General features: G+C 47.8%; 1 protein-coding gene across 3 annotated transcripts in view; it reads right to left on the bottom strand.

Annotated features, from left to right (window-relative positions):
* The window catches only part of MEGF11 (multiple EGF like domains 11), a 766,818-nt gene that overhangs the window by 252,749 nt on the left and 490,913 nt on the right, over window positions 1-23,156 (bottom strand). For all 3 annotated transcript variants that reach the window (XM_040342265.1, XM_040342267.1, XM_040342266.1), the window contains exon 10: window positions 21,367-21,541. In XM_040342265.1, coding sequence (XP_040198199.1) covers window positions 21,367-21,541 — 175 coding nt within the window. The remainder of the gene's footprint in view (window positions 1-21,366; window positions 21,542-23,156) is intronic.

Here is a 23,156-nt window from a genome sequence, read left to right as displayed (position 1 = left end):
TAATAATGCTAAAAGTGAAACAATAAAAGTGTAATATTACTTTAAATTTCGTACCTAGGGGGGGGGGGGGGGGGGTGTAAAGTCAGCATGTGAAAAACCGGATGTTTCCCGTACATAGAACTGTCTCTGCACAAAGTGTCATTTCTGAAAGAAAAAAAGGCATTTAAAACCGGCTTTGCGGCTCTAATGAATTGTCGGCTCTGGCAATTCAGAGATGATTCATTCATAAAAAAAAAACGTGGGGGTCCCCCCAAATTCCATTAACAGGCCCTTCAGGTCTGATATGGATATTAAGAGAAACCCCGCCGTCAATTTAAAAAAAAATGACGTGGGGTTCCCCCCAAATATCCATACCCGTCACGTGATCCATATCCATATGAAGGGTCTGGTATGGATATTTGGGGGGAACCCGTCATTTTTTTTTAAATTGACGGCGGGGTTCCCCTTAATATCCATATCAGACCTGAAGGGCCTGTTAATGGAATTTGGGGGGACCCCCACGCTTTTTTTTTCTATGAATGAATTATCTCTGAATTGCCAGAGCCGACAATTCATTAGAGCCGCAAAGCCGGTTTTAAATGCCTTTTTTTCTTTCAGAAATTACACTTTGTGCAGAGACAGTTCTATGTACGGGAAACATGCGCTTTTTCACATGCTGACTTTACACCCCCCCTAGGTACGAAATTTAAAGTAATATTACACTTTTATTGTTTCACTTTTAGCATTATTAAATTCACTGCTCCCGAAAAAACTGCCGTTTTTAAAACTTTTTTTGCATTGATACATGTTTCCTGGGACAGGACCCGGGTCCCCAAACACTTTTTAGGACAATAACTTGCATATTAGCCTTTAAAATTAACACTTTAGATTTCTCCCATAGTTTTTAACAGGGTGTTCCGCGGCTTTTCGAATTTGCCGCGAACACCCCTAATTGTTCTTTGTTCGCCGAACAGGCAATGTTCGAGTCGAACATGAGTTCGACTCGAACTCGAAGCTCATCCCTATATGGCACAATCACCCAGGACGCTGACCCAGAGACCAAACAAATAAACCAAAACTCTGCAATTAGTACTAACCACCAATAGAATGGACACAAAATTCTGAACCGAGGATCTTTAGGGATAACTGTGTCTGGTGGGGCAGCATGGGGGAATCGCACGCTGCCAGGTTAATAATTACCAAAGTCAAGTGTTAGAATGATAGAATTACATTCATGTTGCTGCCCTATATAAGTTTCTCACTTACTCACTCACCTAGTCTTGACAGGTATTTGATCCCACTGCTACTTTGATAAGTTTTCTCCCCTGCCCACAACCTCCTGGGACATGTCGCTGGTCTGTGTGCTGTGTTGGGGGGGTCTACTGAGTGACCTGCCAGCAGTGACCCTGTCCTCATCTCTAATGACCACTGTCTTCTGTCCTGCTGACCCCTGTACACTGCCCTACTGACCCCCTGTCTGCTGCCCTGCTGACCCCCTTTCCTTTGACCTTGTGAACCTTGTTCTCTGCCATACTGACCCCTATCCTCTGTCCTGCTGACCCCCTTTTCTCTGCCCTGCTGATCCCTGACTTCTGTCCTTGTGACCCCTGTTCTCTGCCCTGCTAACCCCTGTCTTCTACTCTCCTGACCCCTGTACACCACCCTGCTGACCCCTTTACACTGCCCTGCTGACCCCTGTCTTCTACTCTGCTGACCCCTGCACACTTCCCTGCTGACCTCCGTCTTCTACTCTGCTGACCCCTGTACACTACCCCACTGACCCCTGTCTTCTACTTTGCTGACCCCTGTACACTACCCCACTGACCCCTGTCTTCTACTTTGCTGACCCCTGTACACTGCCCTGACCCCCCTCTTCTACTCTGCTGACCCCTGTACACTACCCTGCTGACCCCTGTCTTCTACTCTGCTGACCCCTGTACACTACCCTGCTGACCCCTGTATTCTACTCTGCTGACCCCTGTACACTACCCTGCTGATCCCTGTATTCTACTCTGCTGATCCCTGTACACTGCCCTGCTGACCCCTGTCTTCTACTCTGCTGACCCCTGTACACTACCCTGCTGACCCCTGTCTTCTACTCTGCTGACCCCTGTACACTGCCCTGCTGACCCCTGTCTTCTACTCTGCTGATCCCTGTACACTACCCTGCTGATCCCTGTATTCTACTCTGCTGACCCCTGCACACTACCCTGCTGACCCCTGTCTTCTACTCTGCTGATCCCTGTACACTACCCTGCTGATCCCTGTATTCTACTCTGCTGACCCCTGCACACTACCCTGCTGATCCCTGTCTTCTACTCTGCTGACCCCTGTACACTACCCTGCTGACCCCTGTATTCTACTCTGCTGATCCCTGCACACTGCCCTGCTGACCCCTGTCTTCTACTCTGCTGATCCCTGTACACTACCCTGCTGATCCCTGTATTCTACTCTGCTGACCCCTGTACACTACCCTGCTGACCCCTGTATTCTACTCTGCTGACCCCTGCACACTACCCTGCTGACCCCCTGTCCTGTACCCTACTAACCCCCTGTCCTCTGCTCTGATAACCCCTGCTCATTTTTTTGTTTATAGCGCAAAAAAACACACAGAGGTGACCAAATACCACCAAAAGAAAGCTCTATTTGTGGGGAAAAAAGGACGCTAATTGTGTTTGGGTACAGCGTTGCACGACCGCGCAATTGTCAGTTAAAGCAACACAGTGCCGTATCGCAAAAAATGGCCTGGTCATTAAGGGGACAAATGGGGCTGAAATGGTTAAAGAGACCGCAGTTCCTCTTTAATAATGAGCGTTGGTGGTGGGATACAGAGTTGCGCAGCACTTTTTTTTCTCTAGCTTTTTCTGCATCTTGTTTTTATTTAGCAATTGCAGGAAATGTATAATTGCTTCGGTTAATGTTTTCCTCTCGTATGTGCATAATTGATAATAGCAATTGCCGTTATTGTACATTTTTTGTGTAATTAAGCAGGCGGCACATATTTTGCACAGACAGTCTCTGCGCATTCCCTCCAGAGCTCTCCAGATGAATGCGGAAGAGCAATGGACGGCGGAGGTCACACAAGAGCTGCCCAAGCCCCAAATCTCATACCCCCAAAAGACGCAGATGCCCCTTCACTTCTACACCGGGATAATACTGACATCAGTTAAAGTGGTTGTAAGCCTCAGACATGAAATATGAACAAAGCATATCCCTCTATAGTGTGTACTTGTCTCAATCCAGAGCACTAAGTGTCATTTCTCTCTGCTGCCTCCTTCCTCTGCTATCAGTCACCTCTGACACCCAAAAAAATAGGTGACAGGGGAGGGAGCTCCAGCACACAGCCTGTGATTGACAGCCTCAGCTCTGTTCCTGTGTGCTGTGTGAAGGGGGTGTTTCCCTTCCCTACAATCAGTGCATGCTGCGTCCCTTCCCCACCGATCGGTGCATGCTGGGTTGGTGACATCACATGGGGGCAGTGCCACCAGGTGACGTCGCCAACTGGCCCACCCCTTACCTATTTAAAGCGAAAGTCCCCCAAAAAATGGAACTTCCGCTTTTCGGAACCCTCCCCCCCTCCGGTGTCACATTTGACAGATTTCAGGGGGGAGCAGATACCTGTGTAATACAGGTGTTTTGCTCCCACTTCCGGGCATAGATACCCGAGCCACCCGCGGGTATCTACGGCATTTCCGGCGACTTCTCCGCGCCCCCCAGCTGAAGACAGAAGGCACCAGTGGGAAAGTGCAGCGCGAGTCGCGCATGCACAGTAGGGAACCAGGAAGTGGTTCCCTTACCGAAGATGGCGGCGGCAGCACCCGAGAGCTAAGCGATAGATCAGCTTCGGGTGCCGACACCGCAGGCGCCCTGGACAGGTAAGTGTCCTTATTTTAAAAGTCAGCAGCTGCAGTATTTGTAGATGCTGACTTTCAAAAAATAAATAATTTGGTGGAATTCTTTAAGAACCGTCACATGGCGGAGCAGGCATACGGCGGGGAGCCTTCATTGTGGGCGGAGCAATTTTTTTTTGGGGTCCATGGGGTACAGAGTGTGGAGTAATGAGGGTGCAGAATGTGCAGTAATGGGGTATGAAGGGGGTACAGAATAAGTAGTATCGGGGGCTATAAGGGGTACATAGTGTGGAGTGATGGGGGGTGCAGAATGTAGGGCAATAAACAATGCAGGTAACTGAAATTTTTTAATAAAAATACAATTTTACATTTAAATTAAATTCATTTTTAAATAAAAACATTAATTTCAATTAAATTAAAATGTAAATAAAATAAAAATCTAAATTAAATTACAATTTAATTAAAAATAACATTTAAATTCAATTGTAAATAAAATAAATACATACTGGGCCGGATTCAGGTAGCCCTGCGTAATATTGTGCGGGCGTAACGTATCTCCGATACGTTACGCCGCCGTAAATTAGGGCGCAAGTTCCGTATTCAGAAAGAACTTGCGCCCTAAGTTGCGGCGGCGTAATGTATGTGCTCCGGCGTAAGCCCGCCTAATTCAAATTTGGATGATGTGGGCGTGTTTTATTTAAATTTAGTGTGACCCTACGTATTTGGCGTTTTTTTACGAACGGCGCATGCGCCATTCGTAAAAGAATCCCAGTGCGCATGCTCGAAATTTTGCTGCAAATCGTCAATGCTTTAGACGTGAACGTAACTTATGTACAGCCCTATTCGCGAACGACTTACGCAAACGACGTAAAAATTTCAAAATTCGACGCGGGAACGACGTCCATACTTAACATTGCGTACGCCTCATAAGAGCAGGAGCAACCTTACGCCGAAAAAGCCTAACGTAAACGATGTAAAAAAATAGCGCCGGGCGTACGTACGTTTGTAAATTGGCGTATCTACCTAATTAGCATATTCCTTGTGTAAATCGACGGAAGCGCCACCTAGCGGCCAGCGTAAATATGCAGCCTAAGATACGCTGGTGTAAGACACTTACGCCAGTCGGATCTTAGGGAAATCTATGCGTAACTGATTCTATGAATCAGGCGCATAGATACGACGCCGCACACTCACAGATACGCCGCCGTATCTCCTACCTGAATCCGGCCCTTTATTTATATATATATATACACACACACACATCCATACCCCCAGCCGTAGTTCCCCCGGACAACAAACTTTTCACACTTGCAGAGAAAGAGTCAGGCTGCATGTGTGTCAAGATTGGGGACCTAAGACCGGCTGGAACCTGGGTCCACAAATTCACCGGAGAAATTACCATTTAACATGGGAGTCTATGGAAGGGGTGCCCGGGTTTGAAAAACCGGTGCTTGCCGGCCGTAGCTCCCCCAGACAACAAACTTTGCACATGGAGGTCCAAAATACAATTTTACACTTAAATAAAATTCATTTTTAAATAAAAACATGAATTTAAATTAAAATGTAAATAAAATAAAAATGTAAATTAAATTACAATTTAAGTAAAAAATAACATTTAAATTAAATTGTAAATAAAATAAATACATTTTATATATTTATATATATATATATATATATATATATATATATATATATATATACATACATACCGGTACTGTATATTCTATACCTTTTTATCTGTTTAATAATGCTAGCAGCATAAGCATTAAAATGAGTTCATGTTGATTGGGAGGGTTTAGTTCTGCAGTAAATAGACCCTATGGGCCAGATTCACAGAAACAGTATGCCGGCGTACTTTCAAATTTGCCGCGTTATATCTTTATTTGTAATTCACAAACAAGATACAACGGCATTTGGCTAAGATCCGACAGGCTTACGGCTTCGTACGCCTTCGGATCTTAGGATGCAATACTTCGGCCGCCGCTGGGTGGAGATCGCGTAGTTTTCTGCGTTGGGTATGCTAATTAGCTGTTTACAGCGATCCACGAAGGTACGCGCGTTCGTTACATCGTCGCTAGTCGGCTTTTCGCGTCGCCAAGTTACGGCTGCTATTTAGGTGGTGTAACAATAGACAGCCCATGTTAAAGTATGGCCGTCGTTCCCGCGTCGAATTTCAACATTTTTTTTTTTTGCGTAAGTCGTCCGGGAATACGAAAGTACGTTACGCACGTCGCCGTTCAAAACATTACATCGGGGCAACGTCATTTCGCGCAAAGCAATTTCAAAACGGAGCATGCGCAGTACGTCCGGAGCGGGAACGCGCCTAATTTAAATGGTCCCCGCCCCATTTGAATTAGGCAGGCTTCCGCCGGACGGCTTTACGCTACGTCGCCGAAAGTTTACATGCAAGTGCTTTGTGAATCAAGCACTTACGCTGGAAACTTGCGGCGGCGTAACGTAAACGGGATACGATACGCCGCCGCAAATCTACATGAATCTGGCCCTATAATCCTAGTGAATCAGATTACCGTATTTATTGGCGTATACCGTGCACTTTTTTGCCCTGAAAATCAGGGCAAAATCGTAGGGTGCGCGATATACGCCGATATCCGCGCCGAGTTTGAATACTCCGCCGACATATACCGAACGCAGTACACTCGTGTATAGTCGGGCAGTCTCGGCTCCTCTCGCGCTGACGTCCTTGACGTACAGGACGTCAGCGCGAGAGTAGCCGAGCCTGCCCGACTATACACGAGTGTACTGCGCTCTGTATATGTCGGCGCAGTATTCAAACTTGGCGCGGGAAACGAGCGGGGAGGACACGAGGACGCCGCAGACGGACGCCGGACCCGACGAGGCCGCCGATGGACGCCGCGCAAGACACCAAAACTGTAAGTACAAAAATCTTTTTTCCACAGGAATTTCGGGCAACTTTAGGGGTGCGCGCTATACGCGGGAGTGCGCTATACCCCGATAAATACGGTACTTGAGCAAGATCAGAGTAGGAGGAATTCTAATTGGTTGCTATGCTTCTCCCTACATTGCACGTTGCTCTTCGCTTATTGAGTGAGTCGGTTTATAAATAAACCCTTAAATTCTCACCAGTGCATAATTCATCAAAAGACATAGCAGGACTAGACCACTCTGTCACTTCCGCACTGACCTGGAGGCGCAGTGATATTAAAGGAAGAATTATTATGAGATCGTTAATTAATAAACTGCCGGCGCGCTCCTCAGCCGGCTCCGTAGGAGAGAAAGCCGAGCATTCGTTAGAACACCGGCCTGGTCACCGAAACGCGGCACTCAAAAAATAAGAAAATACAGTCACTGGCTTCCCGAAACGCGCGAATATTTCCAGATAACGCGTCCTTCCAAAATGTGATGACAAAATTTTGAATCCCAAATAAAATTGTTTCTAAATTCCATAATCGCGCCCTAATGTAAAAGGTTCATGACCACGGAGCGCGAGCCAACCCGATGTCGCCTTCCTTTATTACCAGCTGCGGACACAACAGTTGTAATCTAATCGGTTAGAATTACCATTTTCTCTGAAATGCCGGACTGGTCGCGTCACGTTAATTTTTTAAAACATTTCTAAATGATAGAAAAAAAAAAATCTGCAAGGTCCCATTTGAGATCCATAATCATTCACATAGGGGGGTAGCCGGAATCTGGGGGCTCCCTTGTTAACCGGTTAAGACCCGGACCGATATGCAGGTTAAAGTGGTTGTAAACCCACGTTTTGCACTTTTACCTACAGGCAGGGCCGCCATCAGGAATTAGGGGGCCCCTTACACAGCTTCAGGCATGGGCCCCCTGGAGCAGAGAACCGGGGGGGGGGGGGGGTGCTGCCGCCTCAAATTGAGAAGCGGGGGGGGGGGGCTGCCGCGGATTGAGAAGCGGGGGGCCCTTTACACAAAAAAGAAGAAATAAAGAAAAAAAAATATAAAAAAAGGGGGTAGCCATCTGGGGACCTCTGGGCCCTTTAATAAAAATAACAAAGATATATAAAAAAAATATATATTTTTTTTAAAAGGGGGGTTGCCATCTGGGGACCTCTGGGCCCTTTAATAATATATATAAATGTTTGTGTGTGTGTGTGTGTATGTATATATATATATATATATATATATATATATATATATATATATATAAAGAAATTACAAAAAAGGGGGGTTGCCATCCGGGACCTCTGGGCCCTTTAATAAAAATGAAAAAAAGAAACCTCTGGGCCCTTTAATAATAAAATATATATATATATATATATATATATGTAAAAATTTAAAAAAATATTAAAAAAAAATAAAAAAATAAACATTTATAAAAAAAAAGGGGGGATTTGCCACACATGGGGCCCTGGGGACCTCTGAGCCCTTTAATAATATATATATATATATATATAAAAATATATATAAAGACAAAAAAATATATATATAAAAAATATATAATTTTTTTTATAAAAAAAGGGGGATTGCCACCCGGGGCCCTGGGGACCTCTGGGCCCTTTAATAATAATAATAATAATAATAATAATATTATATATATATATGGGGACCTCCGGACCTCTAAAAAAAAAAAATGGCCCTTTATTAAAAAATAAAATAAAAATATATAAATAAAATATTTTCTTATAAAAAATAAATAAAAAAAGGGGGGTTGCCATCCGGGGCCTCCGGGCCCCTGGGGACCTCCCGACCTCTAAAAAAAAAATTGGCCCCTAAAAAAAAAAATTTTTTTTTTTTTTTAAAGGGGGTTGCCATCCGGGCCCCTGGGGACCTCCGGGCCCCTTACAGGTGTAATGCCTGTACCCCCCTGATGGCGGCCCTGCCTACAGGTAAGCCTATAACAAGGCTTACCTGTAGGTAAGGAGAATATCTCCTAAACCTGCACGGTTTAGGAGATATTCCCCTCGCAATGCGCCGCTGCGCATGCGCAGGGGGGATCTACGGCGAAAGGACCGGCAGCCGCCAGACCTTGCCGAGTTTTAAATCTCCCGCGCGCACGCGCGGGAGTGATGTCATCGCCGATCCAGCCAATCACAGCGCTGGAGCGGCGATACCCGGAAGACACGCCGAGGCAAGATGAAATCTCGCTCGGCGTGGACCAGGTAAGTGCTACGCACCTCGTTCAGAGGTAAGTATTTCATAATGAGCTAGTATGCGGTGCATATTAGCTCATTATGACTTTTCCCTTACAGGAGGAAAAACAATTTTTTTTTTTCATGCGGGTTTACAACCGCTTTAAGGACCTGGCCCCTTTTTGCGATTCGGCACTGCGTCGCTTTAACTGACAATTGCGCGGTCGTGCGACGTGGCTCCCAAACAAAATTTACGTCCTTTTTTTCCCACAAATAGAGCTTTCTTTTGGTGGTATTTGATCACCTCTGAAATTTTTATTTTTTTGCGCTATAAACAAAAAGAGAGCGACAGTTTTGAAAAAAATACAATATTTTTTACTTTTTGCTATAATAAATATCCCCCCAAAAATATATAAAAAAAATGTTTCCTCAGTTTAGGCCGATACGTATTCTTCTACCTATTTTTTGTAAAAAAAATCGCAATAAGTCTTTATTGATTGGTTTGCGCAAAATTATAAGCGTTTACAAAATAGGGGATAGTTTTATGGCATTTTTATTACATTTTTTTTTTACTAGTAATGGCGGCGATCAGCGATTTTTTTCATGACTGCGACATTATGACAAAATTGTGTCAAAAGTGTCCGATGTGTCGGACACTTTTGACACAATTTTGGGACTATTGTCATTTTCACCGCGAAAAGTGCTATAAAAATGCACTGATTAATGTGAAAAGGACAATGGCAGTGAATGGGGTTAACCACTAGGGGGCGCTAAAGGGTTAAGTGCGTACTAATGTGTTTCTTCTAACTGTAGGGGGGCGTGCCTGGATGTGTGCACGATGGCAATTGTAAATGTTGAAAAGCGACATTGAGAACCCAAAATACACTACAATGACGGACCCGTTATATATATAGATGTAGCGTGCGTTCCCGTACAGAGGGGGGCGTGCTTCCGCTTCATCATCACACCAACACTGCCCACTGGGGAACGGAAGGCTGAGTTTACCTTTTGTAAATAAATAATAAAATACAGGTGAATTTGCAAGGAAGACTTGACAGGCTGTGAGGCGGGCGGCAGCGACTCTCTGCCCATCGCTGCCGCCCGCCTCACAGCCTGTCAAGTCTTCCTCTCCAGGCCCTGGCTACTACTGGGTGGGGAGCGGAGGAAGATCACTCCACCAGGGAAGGCAAGGAGATAGGCAGGCGGCTGGCCGGGACTTGAGTCAAGAGAGAAGAACATGTGAGCATTCACCCGAAACTGAAGAAATATTCCCTCCGCTCCGACCAGCACATGATCATCAGAAAGGGGCACAGATAATGGAAAAAATACAACCCCCCTAAGCTAGTCGGAGCGGCTGAGCGGGGGGGTGTAATTCTGTTTTTTTTATTAATTATGCACTGACCGTTCTTGAAATTGCCCCAGCCCCTGTTCAAATCCAATCTGGGGACAAAACTGGGGACAGACTTGGTCTGGGGACAGTGTCCTCATTCCGGGGACTGTCACCTGAAACCGGGGATGTCTGGTCACCCTACAGTACCTTATATCCAATACCTCCATACTTCCCGTACCTCCTGTATCTCCATACCTTCCTACTTAACATACCTCCATACCCCGGTACTTCCATACCTCTTGTACCACCTTACCTCCCATACTTCCATACCTCATATTCAACCCGTACCTCCATATCTCCCTTACCTCCTTACGTCCCTACCTTCATACCATGGTGGGTATGGTTTTGCTGCCCACCCCCATAAAATGTAGCACCAACCACCACTGTTTGTCCCCCAAAAAGAAGCTCCTACACCAGGGGTGTCCAAACTTTTTTCAAAGAGGGCCACATTTGATAAGGAGAACATGCTCGAGGGCCGACCATTTTGCCTGACATTCTTTGAACCATTGAAATTTGATCTAAGTGTGTTTGCCCCGAGCACTAATACACTGCCCAATGAGAATTCTCTTGCCTTTGTAGCTGTGTGTGGCGAAGAGATGAGTTTGGGTGTGTTATTTGGATATACTGTATATATCTCTTTTGTGGCCCCCAATGAATCCCAGAGCGCTGCTCAGGACTAAGGTTGAGCTTGGGCGTGTTATTTGGATATATATCGTATTTATCAGTGTATAACACGTACAGGCTTACCATTGCCATGAATGCAGCCTCACCATTGCCATGAATGCAGCCTCACCATTGCCATGAATGCAGCCTCACCATTGCAATCAATGCAGCCTCACATGTGCCATGAATGCAGCCTTACCATTGCTATCAGTGCAGCCTGATCGATGCCCATCTGCAGCCTCGGAGGGGACCGGGAGGGACAAGTGCCGTCAGATTACAAACAGGAGAATTTCTTGTTTACTTGTGGCCTCTTAAATACAAAGTCCCGCCTCCTATGATAAACAGAACAGTCATCCAATGGCATCCCAGGAAACGGGACTTCCTATTACAGATGCCGCCGAGTAAACAGGAGATTCTCTTTGTGTAATCTGACGGCGCACGTCCTGTCCCCTCCGAGGCAGCGCCGATAAATACGGTATATATCTTTTGTGGCCCCCAGGGCACATGTGAGGCTGCAATGGCTATATATATCCAAATCCCCAGGGGGGCCATATTAAATCACCAGGGGGGCCGCAATTGGCCCCCGGGCCGGACTTTGGACATGCCTGTCCTACACCTTTATGAGCGACAAACTTCAAGTGAGTTGCCAGGATTGCCACACGACAATTGTGGCAGAATCGCGTTGCATTTGGGGTATTATTAAAGGATAATGGCACCTAAATGCACATCGTGCCTTGTGGAGTGATTGCCATGTGATTAATAATCGCGGACACGATTGTGGCGATTCTGCCCGCGATTTCAAATGGCGAAGTCTGAATGGAGCTTAGTGAGCGTTAGGCCCGCCCATTCGTTTCTAAGCACAACAAACATGGCAAAAAACCTCATCGAGCTTTTTGGCGCATTCAGTTCTGCGCATTTTTTTACTACGCGTTTTCCCGTGTTCTTTGCGTGTTTTTGTATGCAGCAAAACGCACCGCTGCCTTCTGTGTTTTGGGGGTGCCATTAGCAATAAATATCACTGCAAACGTGATGGGCCAGATTCTGAAAGGACTTTTACGACGGCGCGGCGCCATGTACGCCGTCGTAAGTCCTAATCCGACCCGTCGTATCTATGCGCCTGATTCTTAGAATCAGTTACGCATAGATATCCATTAGATCCGACAGGCGTAAGTCTCTTACGCCGTCGGATCTTAACTGCATTTTTTTGTTGACCGCTAGGTGGCGCTTCCGTCGAATTCCGCGTCGAGTATGCAAATTAGCTAGATCCGCGAATTCCCGAACGTACGCGCGGCCGACGCAGTAAAGTTACGACGTTTACGTTAGGCTTTTCCCGGCGTATAGTTGCCCCTGCTATATGGTGGCATAAGTGCGGCGTACCAATGTTAAGTATGGCCGTCGTTCCCGCGTCAAAATTTGAAAAAGTTACGTCGTTTGCGTAAGTCGTCCGTGAATGGGGCTGGACGTCATTTACGTTCACGTCGAAACCAATGACGTCCTTGCGGCGTACTTTGGAGCAATGGGAAATTCCACGGACGGAGCATGCGCCGTTCCGCAAAAACGTCAATCACGTCGGGTCACAGTAGTTTTACATAAAACACGCCCCCACGTTTACGTTAGGCTTTTCCCGGCGTATAGTTGCCCCTGCTATATGAGTCATAAGTACGGCGTAACAATGTTAAGTATGGCCGTCGTTCCCGCGTCAAAATTTGAAAAAGTTACGTCGTTTGCGTAAGTCGCCCGTGAATGGGGCTGGACGTCATTTACGTTCACATCGAAACCAATGACGTCCTTGCGGCGTACTTTGGAGCAATGGGAAATTCCACGGACGGCGCATGCGCCGTTCAGCAAAAACGTCAATCACGTTGGGTCACAGTAGTTTTACATAAAACACGCCCCCCTGATCCAAATTTGAATTAGACGGGCTTACGCTGGCCGATTTACGCTACGCCGCCGCAACTTACGGAGCAAGTGCTGTATTCTCAAAGCACTTGCTCCATAAGTTGCGGCGGCGTAGCGTAAATCGGCCGGAGTAAGCCCGCCTAATTCAAATTTGGTCTAAGTTGCGGAGGCGTAACGTAAATCGGATACGTTACGCCCGGGCAAAGATACGCCGCTGACTGAGAATCTAGCAGATGTGTATTTTTCGAGCGTTTTGTAAAAGCGTGCACTAATGCGCAAAGCGACGCACGTTTACAAAACGCTGAGGTGTGAATGGAGCCGGAGTGACGTTACGCTCAGGACAAACGGGGATGATTCCCAGATGGCAGCCGTGTGAAGCAGCAGGAGGGCCTGGCAGGGCGTTCTGCGCGAATGGCGGTCCTGGCAGATGGTATGAGCAGAGACTGAGGCCAGGACGGCCATTCGCCGCTCCGGAGAGACGCTCGCAGCGCGGTGCCATTTGAACTCCGTGGGCAGATCTGGACGCTTTTTCTGCAGCTGCAGCATTTTCTGAGCCAACAGCTGAGCTTAGCAAATAAACATGAGTGTCCTGCACTCCGGACTTGTTAAGATTTAGGAGGAGGGGGCCGAGTCTCTACAAGAACTAATGAGGCCGCAGTCATGGGGGAAACATCGACTCTGAAGGATCATTTATTTTTCAAAAGTGCGCAGAGCAGAAACAAATAACGGAGCTTGCAATCTAAAAATCGATCGGCGGTGCTGGACGGTGCGGGGGAGCCACGGGTATCAACTTCCTTTTATGTTTTATTCTTTACTAAGAACAACCCGGGATCTGCAATTATAAGTTCGCTGCAAGACCCCCGCTAAGAGTGTGTCTAGGACTTGCCGGATCGAATGTAGTGTGTGTTCTAATTGGATGTAGTGTGTTATACTGTGCAATGGTGTCACCTGATGTAAGGGGGAACTCTGACCTAAGGGGGCACCTGATGTAAGGGGGGACTATGATGACACCTGAGGTGAAGAGGCAATCTGATGGGGACACCTGATGTAAGGGGGCACGCTGATGTGGACACCTGACCTAAGGGGGCACTCTGATGTAAGGGGGCACTCTGATGTAAGGGGGCACTCTGATGGGGACACCTGATGGAAAGGGACATTCTGATGGGGACACTGATGTAGGGGGGGAACTCTGATGGGGACACCTGATGTGAGCAGGCACTCTTATGGAGACACCTGATGTAAGGGGGAACTATGATGACACCTGAGGTGAAGAGGCAATCTGATGGGGACATCTGATGTAAGGGGACACTCTGATGTGGACACCTGACCTAAGGGGACACTCTGATGTAAGGGGGCACTCTTATGGGGACACCTGTTGGAAAGGGACATTCTGATGGGGACACCTGATGTAAGGGGGAACTCTGATGGGGACACCTGATGTAAGGGGGAACTATGATGGGGACACCTAATCAAAGGGAGAACTCTGATGGGGACACCTGATGTAAGGGGGAACTCTGATGGGGACACCTGATGTAAGGGGGAACTCCGATGGGGACACCTGATGTAAGGGGGCACTCTGGTGGGGACACCTGATGTGAGTAGGCACTCTGATAGGGACACCTGGTGTAAAGGGGTACTCTGATGGGGACACCTGAAGAAAAGGGGCACTCTGATGGGGACAACTGATGTAATGGGGAACTCTGAAGGCGACACCTGATGTAAGGGGGAACTTTGGTGGGCAGACATGATGTAAGGGGGCACCCCAATGCTGCGTACACACGGCCGGACTTTCCAATGGGAAAAACTCATTTGGAATTACACACGGTCGGAAATTCCAACAGAGATCGTCCTGTCGGAAATTCCGACCGTGTGTACACAGCATTATGGCGACACCTGATGTAAGGGGCATTCTGATAGACACACTGATGTAAGGGGGAACTCTGATGGGGACACCTGATGTAAGGGGCATTCTGATAGAGACACTGATGTAAGGGGAAACTCTGATGGGGACACCTGATGAAAGGTGAAACTCTGATGGGGACACCTGATGTAAAGGGACACTCTGATGGGGACACCCGATGTAAGGGGACACTCTGATGGGGACACCTGATGTAAGGGGACACTCTGATGGGGACACCTGATGTAAGGGGACACTCTGATGGGGACACCTGATGTAAGGGGACACATTGACAGGGACACCTGATGTAAGGGGACAATCTTATGGGGACTCTGATGTAAGGGGGAACTTTGATAGATACACTTGATGTAAGGAGGCACTCTAATGAAGACACCTGATGTAAGGGGGAACTTTGATGGATACACTTGATGTAGGGGGACACTCTTATGGGGACTCTGATGTAAGGGGGAACTTTGATGGATACACTTGATGTAAGGAGGCACTCTAATGAAGACACCTGATGTAAGGGGGAACTTTGATGGATACACTTGATGTAGGGGGACACTCTTATGGGGACTCTGATGTAAGGGGGCACTCTGATGGGGACACCTGATGTAAGGGGGAACTTTGATGGATACACTTGATGTAAGGAGGCACTCTAATGAAGACACCTGATGTAAGAGTGGTTGGGGGGGGGGGGGGGGCTATGTATTTCCCTCTAAATTCCTGGCCAGTCCTGATCGATGGATAACTTTCTCACAGTACATACAATACATGATGTGTATTATAACAGCGGAAGCCGATGATCAAGGTCTTGACGGGAGGCGCGTTTGTCACAGTTTTGCATTCAACGTCTATAATTAGAGATTTTCAAGCCTTAATCTTGCCAATTTAAGCCCTCTCCGGGAGATCTGTTTTATTACAGATGAGATTATAGATCAAACCTTTATCTCCTGAATACAACCTGCTGGAAGAGGAAGTTCAAAATGAAAAAAAAAGAAAGAAAAGAAAAAGAAAAAACTGCTATTGACGGTACAAATCTGACCTCACATGGGGGACTAGAATACACCGTTCTTGGAGATAAACATGTACAAAATGTATTATATATAAAAAAAAATAAAAAAAAACACAACACTATGTAAAAAGACTACTAATAACACATTCTGATACAAATGTAGCAACAAGAATCACTGGGGTAGATTCAGTAACATTTGCGCAGTTTTTACGTAGGCGCAGGGCACCGTTTTTGCCCTGCGCCCCCGCAAATTTTCTGCGCTACCCGCGATTCACAGAGCAGTAGCTCTGTAAATTGCGTGGGCGCTCCGGCAAAATGCCCGACATAAGCGCGCGCAATTTAAATGATCCCGTAGGGGGCGGGAATCATTTAAATTAGGCGCGTTCCCGCGCCGAGCGTAGAGCGCATGCTCCGTCGGGAAACTTTCCCGACGTGCATTGCGGTAAATGCCGTCGCAAGGACGTCATTTGCTTCAAAGTGAACGTGAATGGCGTCCAGCGCCATTCACGATTCACTTACGCAAACTACGTAAATTTTAAATTTCGCGACGCGGGAACGACGGGTATACTTAACCTTGGCTGCCCCTGCTAATAGAAAACCGCTGTACGCAAACGACGTAAACTGCGTACGCAGGGCTCGCGTAACGTTGTGAATCGGCGTTAGTATGCAATTTGCATACTATACGCTGAGCACAACGGGAACGCCACCTAGCGGCCCGCGTAAGAATGCAGCCTAAGATATGCGGGCATAAGAGCCTTATGCCGCGCGTATCTTAGGCTGCAGTCGGCGTAACGAGCTCTCTGAATCAGGAGAAGTCGTTACGCCGGCGCAAGTAAGCAATTGCGTTGCGTAACTATGGTTACGCACACGCAATTGCTTCTTGAATCCGGGCCACTGTTGTGCTCCATCCTTTCTGTGCCAGGATTGGATTAGAAGATGTTGGGGGTGACAAAAATTATTCTACCGACTAACATCTCCACTGAACCCCTTAACCCAACCGTTATTGACACTTAGGGCTAGATTCAGGTAGGGCCACGTAAATTTGTGCGGGCATAGCGTATCTTATTTACGCTACGCCGTCGCAATTTAGAGAGGCAAGTGCAGTATTCACAAAGCACTTGCTCCGTAAGTTGCGGCGGCGTAGCGCAAATCTGCCGGCGTAAGCGCGCCGAATTCAAATTGTCAAGAGGTGGGCGTGTTTTATGTAAATAAAACATGACCCCACGTAAATGACGTTTCTCACGAACGGCGCATGCGCCGGCCGTGAACGTATCCCAGTGCGCATGCTCCTAATCACGTCGCAAATAGCCAATGCTTTCGACGTGAACGTCATTTATGCAAAGCCCTATTCACGAACGACTTACGCAAACGACGTAAACGACGCAAAATTCGACGCTGTCCCGACGTCCATACTTAACATTGGCTATGCCTCATATAGCAGGAGTAACGTTACGCTCGAAAATGGCTTACGCAAACGACGTAAAAAAATCCGCCGGGCGCACGTACGTTCCTGAATCGGCGTATCCAGCTCATTTGCATATTCTACGTGGAAATCGACGGAAGCGCCACGTAGCGGCCAGCGTAAATATGCACCCCTAAGATACGACGACGTAGGAGACTTACGTCGCTCGTATCTTAGCCTAATTTAAGCGTATCTGGTTTCCAGAATACGCTTAAATTTACGACGGCGCAGATTCAGAGTTACGACGGCGTATCTACGTATATACGCCGGCGTAACTGTCTCTGAATCTAGCCCAGAATCTACACACCCCAACACTTACCTTTTGAACAAACATTTAAAGTGAACCCCATAACCAGGGGTGTTGCTAGGTCTACAAAAGATCTGGGGGTAGAGCCCATAGCAAGTAAAGAAAGTCATACGCTTGGGCAGGCATACACATGTATATAGTATGTATGTGTGTGTGTGTGTGTGTGTGTATATATATACAACCCTAGGTAAGAGACTCGGGGCTAAAGCCCCAGTAGCCACCCCCTAGTGACACCACTGCCCATAACCACTAACCAAATCCTTACCACATACCCAACCCCCAACACTTCAAATGAACCCCTTAATTAAATCTTAACAGGAACCCGAACACTTATCAATTAACCACGCCCTTAAAATTAACCCTTTATCCTAATCCTTGCAGTGCACAGGTTAGCCAGCATGTTGATGGGGGGGGGGGGGGGGTTATGTACAGTTTTAGAACTTAGGATGCGTGTTTATTAATTTTAAGCAAAATCCAAAAGCACGAAAGGTGTGATTCCAGCCTTAGCATCTAACTATTACACCCAGAGAGTGGTTCCTCCTGTGTGATCTGTGGGACTCAGCTTTTAGTTTGACAAGCTGGACAAGTCAGGATTGTCCTGTATGGCCTCGTACACACGACAGAGTTTCTCGGCAGAATTCACCGAGAAACTCGGTCAAAACCCGGATTCTGCCGAGAAACTCTGTCGTCTGTACACTTTTGGCTCGATGGAGCCGCCGAGGAACTCGTCGAGAAAATAGAGAACATGTTCTCTATTTTCTCGTTGTTCTATGGGAGAAGGCGGCCCGCCGAGCTCCTCGGCGGCTTCATCCCAGAACTCGACGTGTTTGGCACGTCGAGTTCCTCGGCCGTGTGTACGGGGCCTATGAATCAAGCATGCAAACAAGCAGGGCCGATCCTAGGCAGGGTGCACAGGGTGCATTGCACCCAGGCGCCTGCAGAGGTGGGGGCGCCGAACATCTAACAGAAGCCCTCTCTGTGTCCATCAGAGAGGCCCACCTCCAGGTCCCAATAAAGTACTCTTCTTCTCTTCCTGTATTTTGTTTATTGATAAGAGATCATGTAAGGATCCCGGGGTAATGAAGACTTTGTGGGGGGAGCATCTCTGTGGTTGAGTCGTTGCCATAGAAACATTTGTAAAGGGGAGGAGTTAGTAAAACGACCACGCCCATGTGGGGGGCACCAGAAATATTTCTGCACCCAGGCGCATGTGACCCTAAGATCGGCCCTGCGAAAAAAGGGTTGCAAGCTTCATTCATAAATACGCTGCAACAATATCAGAGAATGCTTTGCATTAATCTAGAAAAAAACGCAAGGTGTTCTCTGAATGGTGGCCAAGTGAGCGACTCCCTGGGGTTACTATGCAGAAGGGCAAGAGCTAGACACAGCACCTGGCAAAATATTCTACATTGTCAAAAGTATTGGAACGCCTACCTTTACACGCACATAAAACTTTATTGGCATCCCAGTCTTTAGCCTCATACACACAACCGGTTTTCACGTCTGGAAAAATGCCATGAGAGCTTTTGGCCAGGAAAACCGGCCTTTTGTATGCTCCATCGCAGTTTTCCCGACAGGAAAACTGACGGGAAAAAAAAGAGAACCAGCTCTCTTTTTTTCCCGCCGGTATCCCGGCGGTTTTTAACCCATCACTTTTCCTATGGGAAACACTGCGATGGAGCATACACACGGCCAGGAAGCGCCACCTAGCGGCCAGCGTAAATATTGCACCCTAAGATACGACGGCGTAGGAGACTTAGGCCGCTCGTATATTAGCCTAATTTAAGCGTATCTGGTTTCCAGAATACGCTTAAATTTAGGACGGCGTAGATTCAAAGTTACGTCGGCGTATCTACTGCGGCGTATCTAGTTACGTCGGCGTATCTAGTTACGCCGGCGTAAACCTTTCTGAATCTAGCTATTAGGATGCAATTTTTCCGCTGGCCGCTAGGTGGTGCTTCCATTGAGTTCGGCGTAGAATATGTAAATTACTAGATACGCCAATTCACGAACGTACGCGCGCCCGTCGCAGTAAAGATACGCCGTTTCCGTAAGAGGTACGCCGGCGTAAAGACAAAGCTGCCCCCTAGGTGGCCTAGCCAATGTTAAGTATGGCCGTCGTTCCCGCGTCGAAATTTGAAATTTTTACTTCGCTTGCGTAAGTCGTCCGTGAATGGGGCTGGACGTAATTTACGTTTGCGTCGAAACCAATACGTCCTTGCGGCGTACTTTGGAGCAATGCACACTGGGATATGTACACGGACAGCGCATGCGCCGTTTGTAAAAAACGTTAATCACGTCGGGTCACCCCCCATTGACATAAAACACGCCCCCTCATCCTCATTTGAATTAGGCGGGCCCCATTTACGCTACGCCGCCGTAACTTAGGAGGCAAGTGCTTTGTGAATACAGCACTTGCCTCACTTACTTACGGCGGCGTAGCAGCGTAAATACGATACGCTATGCCGCCGGAAAGATGCGCCGCCGTACCTGAATCTAGCTATAAGACTGAGATGCCGTTAAGGTTCATGTGCGTGTAAAGGCAGACGTCCCAATACTTTTGACAATACAGAGCGTAATCTCTGGAGTTCAGCTTAAAACCCGTCCCCCGCAGAGGTTGCGTTAACTTCTTATTACTGAGAAAATCAATATGTATTGGCCCAGATTCAGTAAGAATCTGCGCCTTTCTTACGCAGGCACAGGGCAACGTTTTTGACCTACGCACCCGCAAATATTTTGCGCTGCCCTCAATTCACGGAGCAGTAGCTCCGTAAATTGCGAGGGCGCGCCGGCAAAATTGCCCGGCGTAAGCGCGCGCGCAATGTAAATGATCCCGCCGGGGGCGGGAATCATTTAAATTAGGCGCGCTCCCGCGCCGAGCGTAGAGCGCATGCTCCGTCGGGAAACTTTCCCGACGTGCATTGCGGCAAATGACGTCGCAAGGACGTCATTTGCTTCAAAGTGAACGTGAATGGCGTCCAGCGCCATTCACGAATCACTTACGCAAACAACGTAAAATTTGAACGTCGCGACGCGGGAAGGGCGGTATACTTTAGCATTGGCTGCCCCTGCTATTAGAAGGGGCAGACTTACGCTAAAGACGCCGTAGGAAAATCCGTAACTTGCGTACGCAGGGCCCGCGCAACTTTGTGAATCGGTGTTAGTATGCAATTTGCATACTATACGCTGATCACAATGGGAGCGCCGCCTAGCGGCCAACGCAAGAATGCAGCCTAAAATCAGCGTGGCATAAGAGCCTTATGCCACGCAGATTTTAGGCTGCAGTCGGCGTAGCGATGTTCCTGAATCAGGAGCATTCGCTACGCCGGAGCAAGTAAGCAATTGCGCCGTGTAACCTATGGTTACACGGGCGCAATTGCTTCTTGAATCTGGCCCATTGTTCATACCCCTAATTTTACATATGACTGTATGTTGTCCTTCCCTATATAAAAGGTTTGCTGATTCTCACGCATACCTCTAGCCTAGGACCTCTGTTTGACGCCCAAGGCGCACTTTCCAACACAATTCAATGTAATTATAAAGAAATATTAAGACGTAAACACTTGAAACAAAAGATCTATAAGGCTGAAGGCTCCAGTTGACTCCCCCGGAGACCGGTCTAGGCGCGCTATTGGACTTTGGTTAAAAGAACAACGGCCATGTGCAAAGTGCAGCAGCCCAGAAAAAACAATTAATTCCCCTCCGCTGAGCTCAGATCAATAAATGTTGATTGGTTGCTACAGGTTACTGCCATTTCCTTTTTTTTTTATTTATTTTTTTTAAAGCCCAACCTATGTGACTTCTTGCCCCCTATGACCGTTCTTACCGTGTACCCTGGAGCGCAGAGGCACCTCCCGGTCACGCCGTCGCAGTCGGCCCCGTTGAAGCAGGCACACAGCTGCTGGCAGCCCTCTCCGTAGAAGCCGGGGCGGCAGGGTTCCTCGCAGTAGAGGCCGCTCCAACCTGCCCTGCAGGTGCACTCCCCAGACAGAGGGTGGCAGCTGTGAGAGAAAGAGAGAGAGAGAAAGACTTGTGAGTGCGGAGCGGTGGGGTGCGCCGGAGCACTAATTAAAGCCATACATCGTGGTGTCAGCGGCCGGCAAGGCTGGGACCCTACTTCCTGCAATTCATTCACCCGCAGTAGCCCTGCAGTTCATTCATCTGCCGTAACCTGGCTCCTCGGGGAGAAAAATCTATTATTTAAATGTGCGAAGAAGGAGAGAGAGAGAGAGATTATTTTGCAAACAAAGAACGAGAAAATAGGAAGGAAAACTGCGGCTCACATAATCCTGCCGAGACTTCGATTCCGGATCAGACTAAAAAACTTTCAGGGATTCTGAAGCATTGCATATTGATGGGCAGCATCTGTTCAGATCAGAGGGGCTCCAAACTTTTCCATACAAGGGCCACACTCTATATTTTACAATTATTTGCGGCAACCCCCCCCCCCCCCCCCACCACCATCCGAAAGCAAGTTGTCCCCATGTTGATAGGGTCAAGGGCCTCTTCCCCACAACCCTGGGTGGTGGTTGTGGGGGTCTGCAGGCAGGGGGCTTATCGAAATCTGGAAGCCCCCAGATCCTGGCAGCCCCCCCTCCCATGAAAATGGGTATGGGGTACATTGTACCCCTACTCATTCACCAAAAAATCATTAACCACTTGCCGACCATATACGTCGGCAGAATGGCACGGCTGCGCAAAGCAATGGCCCAGATTCAGGTACATTTGCGCGATATTTGCGGGGGAGCAGGGCAACGATTTTGCCCTGCGCCCCCGCAAATATTTTGCGCTGCCCTCAATTCACGGAGCAGTAGAAAGGGCAGTAGAAAGGGCAGCGGTCACGCGCCCGCAACCCACAGCTGGGCTCTTAAAGGTGACGTGCCTGTGCCCAGCCGTGCCATTCTGCCAACGTATATAGTCGGTAGGGGGTCCTTAAGTGGTTAAAGCGGGGGTTCACCCTTAGAGGGCACTTTTTCCCCTTAGATTCCTGCTCGTTTTTACTAGGGGAATCGGCTATTTATTTTAAAATATGAGCAGTACTTACCCGTTTACGAGATGCATCCTCTCCGTCGCTTCCGGGTATGGGCTTCGGGAATGGGCGTTCCTTCTTGATTGACAGGCTTCCGAGAGGCTTCCGACGGTCGCATCCATCGCGTCACGATTTTCCGAAAGAAGCCGAACGTCGGTGCGCAGGCGCAGTATAGAGCCGCACCGACGTTCGGCTTCTTTCGGCTACGCGATGGATGCGACCGTCGGAAGCCTCTCGGAAGACTGTCAATCAAGAAGGAACGCCCGCTCCCGAAGACCCATACCCGGAAGCGGCGGAGAAGATGCATCTCGAAAACGGTAAGTACGGATCATATTTTAATACAAATAGCCGATTCCCCTAGACCGAACGAGCAGGAAGCTAAGGGGAGAAAACATTTTTTTTTTAAATGGGTGAACTAAAGCGATCCCTGAAAACTCATCTCTTCAGAGAGGCCTATCCCGTCTCCTGCCAAAAAAACGCATTTTACTGTCTCGAAACTCCTCCCCACACAGTTACTACCTTTTGGATCACTTCCCCTTACCCTTAGATTCTGTGGCGGTTCGTCCATAGAGGGCGCTGTAGCGCCG

Source organism: Rana temporaria, chromosome 3 (genome assembly GCF_905171775.1).
Source record: "Rana temporaria chromosome 3, aRanTem1.1, whole genome shotgun sequence".
In the NCBI taxonomy this organism is placed as follows: domain Eukaryota; kingdom Metazoa; phylum Chordata; class Amphibia; order Anura; family Ranidae; genus Rana; species Rana temporaria.
Note: the sequence above shows the minus strand (reverse complement) of the source record. Positions and strands in the feature narration are given on the sequence as shown.